General features: G+C 35.2%; 1 protein-coding gene across 6 annotated transcripts in view; it reads left to right on the top strand.

Moving 5' to 3' along the window:
- CCDC148 (coiled-coil domain containing 148) overlaps positions 1 to 15,450 on the top strand; it is a 370,013-nt gene that overhangs the window by 81,468 nt on the left and 273,095 nt on the right. For 4 of the 6 annotated variants that reach the window (XR_014830487.1, XR_014830488.1, XM_021076459.2 and 1 more), the window contains 3 exons: positions 2,669 to 2,731; positions 3,674 to 3,795; positions 12,044 to 12,147. Coding sequence is in view for 3 of the 6 variants with exons in the window: in XM_021076459.2 (XP_020932118.1) it covers positions 2,669 to 2,731; positions 3,674 to 3,795; positions 12,044 to 12,147 (289 nt within the window). In the remaining 3 variants the exon portion in view is untranslated. The remainder of the gene's footprint in view (positions 1 to 2,668; positions 2,732 to 3,673; positions 3,796 to 12,043; positions 12,148 to 15,450) is intronic. The other 2 variants (XR_014830489.1, XM_085001195.1) reach the window with 1 other exon arrangement.

Here is a 15,450-nt window from a genome sequence, read left to right as displayed (position 1 = left end):
AGCTTGGATCTGACACGGCTGTGGTTTGGGCCAGCAGCTGTAGCTCTGATCGACCCCTAGCCTGGGAATCTCCTTATGCCGTGGGTTCGACCCTAAAAAGCAAAAAAAAAAAAAAAAAAAAAAAAAAAAATGAACTTGGTATATTTAAGAACTAGAAAAGCCAGGTTGGAAAGTAACTGAGATGAGAGTGGAGAGCTGACCAAGGGCAAGGTCAGCAGAGTCTTGTAGGCCATTTAGAGAAGTTTGGATACTATTTTTAAGAGGTTACTTGGGCTGCTGTGTGGAGAATACACTGCAAGGATACAAAGAACCACTGCTGCTCTCATTCAGGCAGGGGGTGATGGGGGCTTGAGGCAGCACAGGTAAATGGATTGGATGTGCAAAATCTTCTAGAATGAAGAAGAAGCTTTATTCTTTTTTTAGGGCTGCACCCATGGCACGTTGAAGTTCCAGGCTAGAGGTCGTATTGGAGCTGTAGCCACAGCCACAGCAACGCCAAATCTGAGCCACAAGCCCAAGTAATGAGCAGGGCCAGGAATCGAACCTGCATCCTGATGGATACTAGTCGGTTTGTAACCACTGAGCCACAACAGGAACTCCAAGAAAGAAGATGAATCTTAATGGATAGGATATGGATGTGATTAGAAATCAGACAACAAGGATTATCAACATTATTAAAGGCTTATAACAAAAATTCCTTGTCAGAGACTCTAGAGAAATTAGACACTAGAGTTTATCTCAATATTCCTAAAGCTGGTGGGTAATCACCATGATCTCAGAAACTTGGTAGTTTCCAAAAATCATGTACTTGAACTACTTTCTCTTCCATTTATGACTTAGGTTGCTGCAAAGACCACTATACATGGGTATTTAGACCTAATAGATATAGAACAAAAGTGTACGCAAAATGTGTACTGTTATTAAGGAACCCCTCGACTACTCTCTTGCCCTGGAGATGTCCTAAAAAGATTCAGCTCTGTTCAGTTAGTGCTATTGCCGGTTGGGGGTCTTAGGAAGTGTGTGCTGAGGTAGAGTTTGAGGTGCTAGATACTTATCAGGGATCCATACCTGTGAAAGGAAGAAGGAAGCAAGATCAAGCAAATAAAAATGTTGATTTCTTTCTTTTTTTTTTTTTTTTTTTTTCTTTTGCCATTTCTTGGGCTGCTCCCATGGCATATGGAGGTTCCCAGGCTAGGGGTCGAATCGGAGCTGTAGCCGTAAGGCTACACCAGAGCCACAGCAATGAGGGATCCGAGACGTGTCTGCAACCTACACCACAGCTCACAGCAACGCCAGATCCTTAACCCACTGAGCGAGGCCATGGATCGAACCCACAACCTCATGGTTCTTAGTCGGATTTGTTAACAACTGAGCCATGACAGGAACTCCAAAAATGTTAATTTCAATGCAGATCCAACAAAGTATGGTTCAACCCTGAAGGGATCACTGGAGCAAATATTGCCCATCAAAGAATCCTGCATTGAGCCCAAACTGCTGGGTCTTTACATCCTTGCCTCTGTCATTAGGCTGCCTCAGCAATGGTGTGTCTTTGGGGGAGGCTGTTCTCCGCCACTGAGTCTAACTCTAAGGAGGTGACAGCTGAGCAGCAAGTACTTTCCAGAGGTAGACACATCCCCCTGTCTGCTGCAAGTGTTGTATTCCTGAAAAGAGATAGTAAGTCATTTGGCTAGCAGCTTTATTCTTTAATTTATGTAGTTTCTTTCCTCCTAACAACTCAGGATAAGATGTGCATAATTTGGGAGGAGTTCCCTGATGGTCTAGTGGTTAGGACCTAGTACTTTCACAGCTGCAGCCTGGGTTCATTCCCTGGTCTGGGAACCTAGATCCCATATCAAGCCTCTGCATGCTGCAGCCCAAAACAAAAAAACACCAATTTTCAAATCACAACATATTTACCACTCACCAGAACAATCCAAGAGAGAGGGAGTAAGAGGTCAGAGTTTGGAAGGAGAGACCGAGAGCAGGGAAAGCACAAAGGGAAAAAATTAACAGAAGAGGCTTCTTGGAGTAAAGAAAAACAAATTTTAATAAAATATGATGATTGGGAAATCTACTCAATATTCTGTAATAACCGATATGGGAAAAATGGATATATATATATATATATATATATATATATAATGTATAACTGATTCACTTTGCTGTACATTTGTAACTAATACAGCATTTTAAGTCAAAAATATTTTTAAAAAATTAAAATTAAAATTAAATACAAAGAGTCATGGCACTTAGTGCTGGACCTTATTTTAAAAATCACTGCAACTGGAATCTAATATCCAGCATAAATGAACATCTCCTCAGAAAAGAAAATCATAGACTTGGAGAAAAGACTTGTGGCTGCCTGATGGGAGGGGGAGGGAGTGGGAGGGATTGGGAGCTTGGGCTTATCAGACACAACTTAGAATAGATTTACAAGGAGATCCTGCTGAGTAGCATTGAGAACTTTGTCTAGATACTCATGTTGCAACAGAACAAAGGGTGGGGAAAAAAATGTAATTGTAATGTATACATGTAAGGATAACTTGATCCCCTTGCTGTACAGTGGGAAAATAAAAAATATATAAAAAAATCACTGCAATGAGCATGTCTTTAAAACAGTTTTAAAATAATATTATGCAATTTTAGCTGTCTTTTGTTTTCTTGACAGATATGGAAAACATGAATAAAAGAGACCAATCATTCATGACAAATCAAAGAAATGATAGCTCAGGTATTTTTTTCTACTTCTAAGCCTGTTTTATGATTTATGGTGGATTATGAGTGATATAAAATTGGGATGTTGGTTTTCAAAATTTTAGTATTAGAAAATTCATATTTTGGTCACAATTAAGATTCCTCTAGTTCCGTTACAGTGGTTCAGCCAACCATTCTTTCCTTCACTGTGTTTATCCTTAAATCCTTTGGTGCCTTCTTCTAGTGATGTGACCCATGATATGCATAACAAATCTTAGTCGTTTTACATGGCACAAGGTAATTTTTCACATCATTGAGGCAAAGTCAATTTTTTGCTTGAATAACTCAGGTTATTATACTTCATGCTACTTAGCCTTAGAGTAGCCTTGACCTATGTTTTATTTTATCAAAATAGTTAATATCATGCTAAAATAGGACATTTTATATATTTGGATGGAGAATGGCAACCCAAACATTTTATACCATTCTAATCTTATCTGGCCTTTTACATTTTTTAGCTTTCAGTTTCAAACTTTTTTCATATTTAATTTAATTATTTCAATTTTCCTAAGTTACAAATGCAGCTATAAATTAAAAAAATTGTTTACTTAATTTTGTTAATAATAATGCAATACTTAAATATTCACAGTTGATGACTAACACTTTTTAAATAAAAAGAATGGCCACACTTTATATCTTAAGAATGCAATTTTCTAAAATTCTCACATATTAACTCAGGTAAAAATATTCCTCTTATGCCCTTTTAGAAGTACTTTCATGCAAGAAGTATAGTGGTGATTTTTTTTAAATTTCCAGAGATAGAGGTACAAATACACTTTGAATGTTGTAATTTATTACTTCACCTGTTTGCTGAAAAATATTTAAAAATAAGACCTGTAGTCAACATGTTGCCATAACTCTACTTTGACTTCCAATAGCATAATACTATTTGTCATTTTATGTTTTTGATGAAAAACAGGTAATCTGGTACTTTGTATGAAAAATGAAATAAGAAGCACCAAGTATAAACCAGTAGACTATCAACAGCTGCAGGCATTAACAGAAGCAAAAAGATTAGCTTCTGCCTCTGCAGAGCTAAAGGTTAGTAGTTGTGTGTGTGTGTGTGTTTTCTACTTTTGGAAAATTAAATTGCTAAGAAGTAAAATGATATTTACAATGTAAATGTGAAAATAAATAGCCTTCTAAATAGGCTTTGAAAATCTTCCAACTTTTTTTTCTTTTTTTTTTTTTTTTTTGTCTTTTTAGGGCCTTGTTTGTGGCATGTGGAGGTTCCCAGGCTTAGGGGTCAAATCTGAACTGTAGCTGCTGGCCTGCACCACAGCCACAGCAATGTGGGATCTGAGCCGCACCACAGCTCATGGCAACACTGGATCCTTAACCTGCTGAGCAAGGCCAGGAATCAAACCTGCGTCCTTATGGATACTAGTCAGATTCATTAAACCACTGAGCCACGATGCGAACTCCCTTCCAACTATTGATAATAGTGAATAGTAACATTTCTTGAATGCTCTCAGACACTGTGCTTTGTAGTTTACATGATTACTCATCCAATGTTATTAACAATTCCATGAGGCCTGAATTCAACTTTATTTTTAGAAACATAGCTATTTCATTAGCTTTCCACAATTTCTAACATAATCTAAAAAAAATAAAAATTGCTAGTAAATGCCAGCCCTGGATTATCATCTGATTTAAAGCTCCTTCTGCAGTACCATACAAAATATACCTCAGGGGCTTCTCTTTTCTAGAGTTTCATTTTTGCCCTGATCTAAGAAAAGATGAACCTGGACTAGATTTCAAAGAGGTTTTTTGTGCAAGTGATTGTAAATAGTGTTTTAGGACCATGGATGGGTTTAGGATTACTCATGCAATATGTTTCCTTCTTATGCAGATAATAGAGTATGTTATAAATAGCATTTTCATTGCTTGGTTGCATTAAAAATCTGATTTGGCAAAGCAGCATATTTACAAGCTTTCCTTTGTGTTTAATATTTTTGTGTTATATTAGTTTTACATAGCTTTTTATTATTAATATCTTTTTAAAAGGCAACTGTCATGATTTCAAGGCATGTTTGATACCCTCTTCTGAAGAAATTATCATATATCCATGAGCTGTGTCCCCTTAAACTAAGAACACCACTTAAAAAGTAGGGCCTTATTTGTTTCAGATATAACTTTAAATTAATTTAATGTTAGCAGAACATTCAAACAAATTTTATGGGAAAAATCACTTATGCAACTATCATCCTAATAAAACTATTTTCATATCTGACTTCTATGCTGATCCATTGTATATACATCATCTATACATATATATACATAAATGAGTATTTTTTATGTGCCTTGAAGATTCACTGGTGAACAGAATATAACCCCTACTCTCATGGGGTGTATTATTTTCAGGAGAGAGGGAGGAGAGAAGCCAGTGTTTATCAAATAAGCCCTGAAATAAAAGTATATTAAGTATAATGCTACAGTAAAAAATGCTGTCTTGTGTACAAAAGCAGGACTTGGTCCTAACTGGGTGGGAAGGCTTTTCTAAGAAAGTGACATTGAATTGGGATCTCAATGACAATAAGAATTAGCCAATCAAAAAGAGGAGTGATGAGTACTCCAAATATAAAAAGATGTATACCTTATCACATCCCAATTTTTGGATATTTATATTATATCCAATTTTGTGATACTGGAAACTATGCTTTTGTAAATATCTTCATGCCTATACATCTTCCTTAGATAAATCCCTATGACTGAAATGTCTAGGCCAAAAAGTACGAATTTTTTTAGTTCTTTAGTTCTTGTAATAAAGATGCTACCACAAATATTTTGTCTACACTCTTTTGACTCTTGAGCAATTCATGGTTAGAAGAGCTGATTGTCTGCCGGGAGAAAAATCCATGTATAACTTAAAGTCAGCCCTCTTAATCTTCCCTCTCTGTGAATCTGAGTTTGCCCCATATCAGAGGTTCTGCAACCTCAGATTTGACCAACTGTGGATTGTGTAATACTACAGTATTAAGTGAAAAAACATACACATAAAAGTGGACCCATGCAGTTCAAACCTGTGTAGTTCAAGGGCTGACTATACATATATATTCTCATATATATATATATATATTCCTAATATTATCTATGTATCTGTTGGTCTCTCTGTTTGTCCATCTGCCCTTTCATCTATTCCTCTATCCAGATGCACCTTTTGGATGAATGTGGAATCACTGAATGTTAAAATTAGTATTTCCTCAAAGTTCATTTCTCTTTGATGATAGAATTGTTATCAAACCATAAACATATTTAAAATTTTAAATTATTAATGTGATTTTTAAAGTTTGACATTAAGTACGGGAGCAATAATCAGTACTGTCAGCTACCAGATTGCTTCTCTGGTCACTATGTTAAACATTTGTGAGGTTAAACAGATGATCACTCTCAACTGACATTTTAAATAAATCAATAACCTTTTTGTTTATAGGACATAATTCATGTAGAAGCTTTTTAGTTACGTATTTTCTAGAAATAACTTGGTATCTGAGATTCATAGCTTGGCAAATCTCAAAAAACCTCTTGCCTTTGACTACTAAAAATGGTTCAGTCTCTAGTGATCATTTTGACAAGTTTTTGCTTCTATTTTTAGTCTCCATAGATGCACAATAATAAAGAATTTTCCTTTTGGAGTTCCCTGGTGGACTGGTGGTTAAGGATCTAGCATTGTCACTGCTGTGGCTCTGGTCACTGTTGTGGCACAGGTTTGATCCCTGGCCCAAGAACTTCTGCATGCCACAGGCACAGCCAAAATAGGCCCTTTAAAGCATTTTTGTAATATCTGTTGTTTTGAATTTTGGTCAGTAAGAACAAAATGTGAACTGGATACCTCACCATTTTCTAATAGTCTTCTTTCTTTTATATAATTTTCATTTTTTATTATATCTGGTTAGGAGAATGTATTGCGAATGTTGTTTCATGATTTTTGGAGTCTTCCCTTCTCATTTAATTTAGAGATATCAAGTTGACATTTCGCTTTTAATTTGTTCTTGTAAGATGTGAACAATTCTCAATAGGACTTTTTCTTGAAAGACTCATGGCTTAAATGGAATTAGATACCTGAAAATTAAATGCAATTCTTAAAGTTTATTTTGTTTGATGTTGTGAATGCTAAAATATCAAACAGCCTATACTAAATAGAATTATGATAGTATTGTCTCTGTTATCCTTTCTTATTACTTAATTTTTTATAAAATATGTGTTGGCTGAAGAATAATATTTTATTCTTCCTAATGTTATGTAGTTAACACATTCTCTTTGAATATTTGTATTATCAGTCAGTTCCCTATTTATTTTACTAATTAAATGTGCTCATTTTTTTGCACAGGAAATTGACAGATTTAACAGTCATTGTTAATTATTATAGCACTTTACTATGGAGCATAAAATGTAAATATACTTAAACTGAAGAATGTTAACATTTAAAGCACATAAGATTTTTGCATCGTTACATCTAGAATACTTAGCTGTATTTGGAAAAAATTAACAATAAATATTTTTAATTAATAAGTTCAGGGAATTCCCATTGTGGCTAAGCGGGTTATGAACCCTGTATCCCTGAGGATATGGGTTCAATCCCTGGCCTCTCTCAATGGGTTAAGGATGCTACATTCCTGTGAGCTGCGGCATAGGTCTCAGAGGTGTTGCTGCTGTGGCTGTGGTGTAGGCTGGTGATATAGCTCTGAGTCAACCCCTAGCCTGGGCACTTCGGTATGCCACAGGTGCATCCCTAAAAAAACAAACAAACAAACAAACAAAACCAGCAAAAAACACAAAAACCAATAAATGCAGAGGATTTGCCTGATTTGTGTCACTGGTATTGTTATACTGAACAGATGTGACAGTCACCTATGTAACTGCTGTGTAACTGATCATGCACAAGTTCTGGGATTCCATATAAGACACTGTGGTCCTTCAAAGGCTGAGACTAATCCTGAAGCCGAATAATAGATTTTTGCTGAAAATTGAGACTAATCACTGGTACATTGTATGTTAATGATGCACTCCAAATTTAAGTACAAAAGAGATCTTTACAGTGATTTTTAATTTTTTGCTTAGCAAGAATGAATTTTTCTTCTTGTCCAACTCAAGTAATCCATCTACTAATTCTTTTTTTTAAATATTATATTATGGAAAATTGCAAGCATATGCAAAATTAGAGTGAATGATATCATTAATCTCCACATAGCATTATCCAGCTCCACCTATGAACAACTCTTGGCCATTGTTTCCTCTGTACTCCCACCTACAACTTTCCTCTACAGCAGATTATTTTGAGACAAATCTTAGACATCATAGTATTCACCATAAATATTACATCATCTATCTCTAAAATGTTAGGACTATAAAACCCCAAACTTGGAAACACTATTACTATTAAAATGTTAATAATTTCTTAGAAGTTCCCTTGTGGTTCAGCAGGTTAAGGATCTAGCTTTGCTGCAACTGTGGCATGAGTTTGATCCCTGGCCCAGGAACTTCCACATGCTGTGAGTGTGGCCCAAAAAAAGTTAATAATTTTTTAATAATTTCAAATAATCAGTCAGTGTTAAATTTCCCTGATTGTCTCCAAGTTTTTTTCCTTGAAGTTTATTCAAATTAGTATCTAAATAATATCCATATATTATAATTGATTTTTTTTTAGGTTTTCTCATCCATCCTTTTGCATTCTTATATTTTACTTTTTGAGGAAATTGTAGTGTTTATCCTTTATGATTCTTACAGTCTGGGTTTTACTGATTACATCCTGGCAGGGTCATTAAACATGATTTCTCTCTCTTGTATTTCTAGTAATTGGTAGTTGTATCTAGAGACTTGATCAGATTCAAAGTTCAATTTATTTTGGCAAGAACACTTATTGACAGAATTTCTGTGCTTGTCTTTTTCTATTATAAATAGTGCTGCAATGAGTAGCTTTGTTCATTTATCTTTTACACTTTTGCCAATATGGTTTTCAAATAGATTTCTATAGGTAAGATTGCTAGGTCAAAGGGTAAATCCATATGAAAGTCTGAATCCCCTTCTATGACTGGGTTGCATCATTTTGTATTCCCACCAGCAATGTAAGTTTTCCTATAGCCTCACATAGTATTTTGTTAAAACATTTGTGTTTTTGCCAAACCTGATAGCTGAGGAATTGCATTTTAGTGTAGTTTATAAAAAATTTTATTTTGACAGTTCTTTATTGAGGTATAACTACATACAGTGAAGAACACAAATCTTAAGTGTACATCTCAGTGAATTTTGACATAAGTACAGGTAACCAACCTTTAAATTGTCCACTAATTATCATTGTTTATTTATTTATTTATTTTCTTTATTATTTATTTATTTTTAGGGCCACACCTATGGCATATGGAAGTTCCCAGGCTAGGAGTCAAATTGGAGCTGCAGCTGCTGGCCTACTCCACAGCCACAGCAACTCCAGATTTGAACCACATCTGTGACCTATACCATAGCCATAGCAATGCCAGATCTGAGCCACATCTGCACCCTGCACAGCAGCTCGCAGCAACACCTGAGGCCAGGGATGGAACCATATTTTCATGCGTACAAGTCGGTTTCTTAACTTGCTGAGCCATGATGGAAACTCTTAATTATTGTTGTTTATATCTAAAGATGATTCATCTGGCCCAAAGAGCTTTATGGTATTTCAAGGTGTCTATTTAGGGTTTATTATTATCTTGGATCATCATAATGACCCCCCTAGGAAACCTCTAGTTTCTGGTTATTTTATGAATGCGTTACTTTTATTATTTTTAATCCATCAGTATTCTGAAGAAATTATTATCCAACTTAAATATTGATTTCAAATGGCTTATTGCTTAGCAAAATGAATGGGAATCACCAAGAAGTAACTCTATTGATAAAGATACAAATTTAAATCTTTTTGTTTTTTTAAAGACTTTATTTTTGGCCTGAGGATAGAAGTAGAGTCAATGAATGAATTTATTAAAAAAAAGTTGGGATGTTCTGCAAAATATTGGGAGTGTCTAGAGAAAAATAGTAGCTTTATTTTCACTTTTATAGTCTACTTAATTGGTCTATCCCTGGCCCCAAAGGCAGCAGCATTGATTTTTTTAAGCTATAAAAATGTGTCCACATCTTTCACCAATGTGTTTTAATTTTTTGTGCAATATGGACCAAATATGTCAAAAAAATCTAATTTTAAAAGTTGTGCCTGCTGCAACAAACTTTGCAAAGTATAGAAGGCAAATAGTTGGAATGAGTTTTAGGCATTCTTCAAACACTACAGTTTCTGATTTTAGAAACAGTGTATATGTACTTTAATTTTTTAGTGAAATAGATTGCTGAACGTTTTCCTGCAATGTCCTGTTCTGATTTAAATGTACTTTTCTCCTAAATTTCATAATTTAGCGATCTTAAGAAAAGGTTTCACTTTGACTTTGTGCTTTTGTAAATAATGTTTGTTTTCTAATACCCCTGATTTTGAATCAGTAATCAGAAGAGCAAAAAAGATAAGCTCAAGGTTAAATTAATCAGAGAATGATGAGTAGAAATAGCATGCATTGTGAAGAGTCTTTTTAGGACTTCTAAAGATTTTATTGTTTTTTGGCTGCACCTGCAGCATGTGGAAGTTCCTGGGCCGGGGATCAAGCCTGCACCACAGCAGTGACCTAAGCACCACAGCTATAACAACGCCAATCCTTTTTTTTTTTTGCTTTTTAGGGCTGCACTCATGGCATGTGGAAGTTCCCAGGCTAGGGTCAAATCAGAGCTGCAGCTGATGGCCTACTCCACAGCCATAGCAACACAGGATCCGAGCCATGTCTGAGACTTACACTACAGCTTACGGCAACACTGAATCCTTGACCCACTCAGCAAGGCCAGGAATGGAACCCACGTCCTCATGGATACTAGTCAAGTTCGTTTCCACTGTGCCACGACGGGAACATTGATAGTGCAAATCCTTAATAATCCTCTGAGCCACCGGGGAACTCCCAAGACTTCTGAAATTTTTATACCTTCAGTATTGATCTGCTAAATATCTCAGGGTACTAGTAGTCTAGTGGCAGAGAAAATACACAATATGCATATTTCATCAAGTTACTGATTGCGATTATCACTTTTGTAGGTATTTAAATATATTAATATGAAATATACAAGTTCAGCATACACATGAGTGTCAATCAGAGTCCAACCAGGAAACAGACTCCTCTTAAGGATTTAGAGTAGAGGGGTATTTAATTACACAGGTGATGGATCTGAGAAGCCAGAGTACTGTGAACCGATACAGGGACTAAAACAGCATTTCTGGGTCAGAGGGAAATTTAGAAAAAGCAAGAATGTAGCATATCCCATAGGCTGAGGCTACCAAGAGATAGTAGAATGGTCAAGAAAGGTTGGAGCAATGGAGAAGATGCAGATGCTTGTGGAGATCCCCTCTGAGAGTAGAGAAGGCAGGAGGGGTGAGAAATCCTTTGTCTTCTCCTTTCCATCACCACCTATATCTTTATCTGGCTGAGCCCAAATGGAAGGCAGTTGATAGAGGTGTCTGAGAAACACAGGCTGCTCTCTGATGTGGGGCATACAAGGCATATGGCCAAGAGTAGATCTTAAGGCAACAGACCTAGGCTTGGCGTGGCTCAAGAAAACTCAAAAGCATGAATTACATACTACATTTTTTAAAAACCATAAAGTTGGGGGAAATTTTAAACTTAATTGAGAATCTGCTTTTCAGTGGTACCTGATTTTTCATTATTTCTTTGTTTAGTACCTTCAAATAAATATTTGCCTAAAATAAAATTATTTATAAAGTCATGGAATACAAAGATTAAGATAGTATATATAGTTCAAAGTCATTTCTAGTAGGTGCTGAAGCTGGGACTAAAGGTAGGCCTCTTAGTAACTTATGTTTTCCTATCCTGTGCTGAAGTATCACATAAAACCAATCTGAACACCAAGGTTCTGTGTGATTCTGATGTTTACAAGCTTGATGGTCTTGACCAAGTCTTTTAATCTCTCTGAACTTCACTATCCTCATCTGTAAAACAGAAATAATGATGCCTATGATGCCTGATAAGGAAGATATGTAAAAAGATAAAAAAATACAAGGAGTACCCTCACAAGTTTTTCTGGGGCTGGATAAATTAAGGTGTTATTTATTGTACATATGGAAAATATAATTGCTTTACCATTCTTTAGAAAGATGCTAGTATTAGAATGTGCATGAATAGGATTGAAAAAGAATATTTAGATATTTTTATTGTGGAAAACACTTTTGAAAAGCTTTGAAATTGCTCCTCTTTTGTTCTTCTAACTCTAGATCAGAAAAGCAGTGCAGACTTCAAAGATATCTAAAGAACAAACACTAATAAAACAGCACAAGCAAGTGTGGTGGCAAGAACACCAGAGGTTAAATGAAGTCAGGTAAGAACTGAGGGAAGTCTCAGTAAGAACACAGGAATTATTGAATCACAGCTAGGTAGATGTTCTTTTCATGTTAATTAAACCCTATAACCAAAGTTTAAAGTTATAGTTTAATGTGAATCAAATTAAAATCTTTTCATTTCCTCAGTTTAATGTGGAATCCAGTGAATATATTAATATGACTTTTCCTCTCCTTAGGAAAAATAGAGAATCTTTTCATCTGCTATTTACTTACTCTTCTGTACTCCCATTCATGCTTGAATTTATTTATATTATATCTAGCACAATGGATTATAATGCTTTATTTACATATTTGTCTTCATATGAAGTGGTAAACTTCTCACGGCCAACATCCCATCATATTCATCTTTATGTGGGACACATAGAAAGAGATAGATAAATGCTTTCAGTAAATGAATGAACTAAGGGATTCAAGATGAGTGATTTTTTTTGATAGTCAAGAAATAGATTTATTAAGCTAGGACACTTAATAAAGGTGCAGGTGGGCAGGCACAGAAGCTCTGCCGAGTGATTTCTGAATGTAGCTGTGTCATAAATAACTTTTTCAGTTTGGATTTTTGACTTTTGCTATTGTTTCCAGCAGTGGCTTCAATATAAATTAAAACAAATTTATACTTGGTCTTAATTGTAATCTTTGAGAAATAAATTTCTTTTCAAAGTCAAGGCGGAAAGAGAAGGCAGATGTGTTTCCTCTCCTTTTGAGGCATACGTATTAGTTTTAATGATACTATTTATAAAGTATGCATTTTCAAAATGTACACTGGAGTTCCCATTGTGGCTCAGCGGGTGAAGGACCCGATGTAGTCTCCATGAGGATACAGGTTTAATCGCTGGCCTCACTAAGTGGGTTAAGGATCCTGCTTTGCAGTAAGTTGTGGTGTAGGTCGTAGATGCATCTTGGAGCCAGTGTTGCTTGGCTGTGGGATAACCTTGTTTCTGCAGCTCCAAATCAACTCCTTAGCCTGAGAACTTCCATATGCTGCAGGTATAGCTGTTTAAAAAAAAAAAAAAGTACATTTGTAAGCATATGTTTTATATAAAAATAAATAATTTTCTGGCCCCATTCGAAGCCAAATTTCCAAATACCATTAACTATATTTTTTGACATAGGTGCTTTTCATAGGAGTTTCCTAATTCTGGCAAGTGATTCCTACATGTGATATAAAAGGCACATGATTCAAAATGGTTTTAATAACATTATGTAACCTAAAATAAAGAAAAACAAATTTATATAGACTTTGTTATTTTTCTATTATAAAAACAAATCAGACACATCTTATTCCTCAAAATGTCGCTTTTTATGGAGAGAATGTTTGAGCCCACTGGAAAATTTGCATAACTTGAAACATGGTTTTAAAAAATGGAAAGCTATTAGGATGTTTTTGTTTTGTTTTGTTTTTTAAGTGGCCACATCTGTGGCATACAGAAGTTCCTGAGCCAGGGGCTGAGACATAGCAACAGTAGAAAAAACGCTGAGTGGTTATGCTGTGAGCCACAAGGAAAGTCCAGGAAGTTTTAATTATGGTGTTCACTGATGCAGCCTTGAATGTAAAGGCACTGGGGAGAGTGTTTTTTTTTTTTTTTGTCTTTTTGTCTTTTTTTTTTTTGCAGGGGCCATACCCTCAACACATGGAGGTTCCCAGGCTAGGGGTTGAATCGGAGCTGTAGCCACCAGCCACAGCCACAGCAACGCAGGATGTGAGCCTCATCTGCAACCTACACCACACTTCACAGCAATGCCGGATCCTTACTTAACCCACTGAGCTATGCCAGGAATCAAACCGGCATCCTCGTGGATGTTAGTTGAGTTCGTTAACCACTGAGCCACAATGGAAACTCCCAGTGGAAAGTTTTTTTCATCTTGGCTATTCCACGCCCTTTTTAATGTGTGTATATGTTCTTTTTTAAAATTTTTTATTTTTTTATAGAATAAAATATATATACTTAAACACAATTACATTCACACAGATTATTATATCATGGATCTTAAGAAACAGATTAAGTGACTCCCTCTGGAGAACTGGAATGGAAAATATGCTGAGACAAATAAGAAATTTATTCTATACTTTATCCCACTTTGTATGGCTTTCATCTTTACTATTTAGTATTATCTATTACATTTCAATTTTTCTTTAAAAATTAGCATTATATTAAAAGTGTGTATATTATGCAACTAAAATTTATAAAGAAGAAAGCCTTATATACCATTAAATATTTTATATAGCATAATAAAAAGAATAACTTAACTGGTAAGAATAATAAAAATAATACACCCTCTGAAAATAAGTAAAATATAAAATGCATAAATTGGTTAAAAAACAGTTAACTATATAAATATGTCCTCATAATTTGTTACATCTTATTGATTCTTCAGTATAGGCCTTATACCATTCTAGGTGATGTGATAAACAAGACATTATAGACCTTACATTGTACCATGGAGAGAAATAGTTATTAATAATACAATTGTAGAACTGTATTATTTAATTGTACAGTTGCATTATTTAATTATAATGATCATAAATTCTTTGATGGAGAGGAAATCAGAATCAGATGTAAGAAGACTTCAGCATTCCAAGAATGATGTCAAATGACCCCCTTCATGGTGGATTATGCACTTATTTACTATGAGATATATTTCTTCTTCAGAGATTCCTTGTTTGTGTATCAATTGTAGTTTTGGTTTGCAGTTATTCTGAAGCTTTGATATAAGGGTCTATATGTATATGAGATTGATTTAAGTTGTTGTTGTCTTAACTGCAAGTTCATCTCCAGTGTCCTGCATTTGTACCCACCTCTTCTCATGATTTCTGATTTTGATGGTATAATTGTACATGGATGATTTTGTGTCTTTACTGTATATATATCTTTACTGGTGAGCCTTGTCATTTGTGGAATTTTTGTTTCCTGTTGCTGTCTTTTCTTTTCTGCCTAGAGAAGTTCCTTTAGTATGTGTTGTAAGGCTGGTTTAGTGTTGCTGAATTCTCTCAACTTTTGCTTATCTGTGAAGGTTTTGATTTCTCCTTCAAATCTGAATGAGAGCCTTGCTGGGTAGAGTAATCTTGGTTGGAGGTTTTTTCCTTTTATTATGTTAAGTATATCATGCCACTCCCTTCTGGCCTGCAGAATTTCTACTGAAAAATCAGCCGATAACCTTATTGGGGTTCCCTTGTATGTTACTTGTTTCTTTACGCTAGCTGCTTTCAAGATTTTCTCTTTGTCTTTAATTTTGGTCAGTTTGATTAATATGTGTCTCGGTATATTCCTCCTTGGGTTTATTTT

Source organism: Sus scrofa, chromosome 15 (genome assembly GCF_054392235.1).
Source record: "Sus scrofa isolate SSC_HxYL_T2T_F1_AM1 chromosome 15, Sscrofa_HxYL_maternal_Yorkshire_Landrace_v2.0, whole genome shotgun sequence".
Lineage (NCBI taxonomy): Eukaryota > Metazoa > Chordata > Mammalia > Artiodactyla > Suidae > Sus > Sus scrofa.
This window is presented reverse-complemented; position numbering and strand designations above follow the sequence as displayed.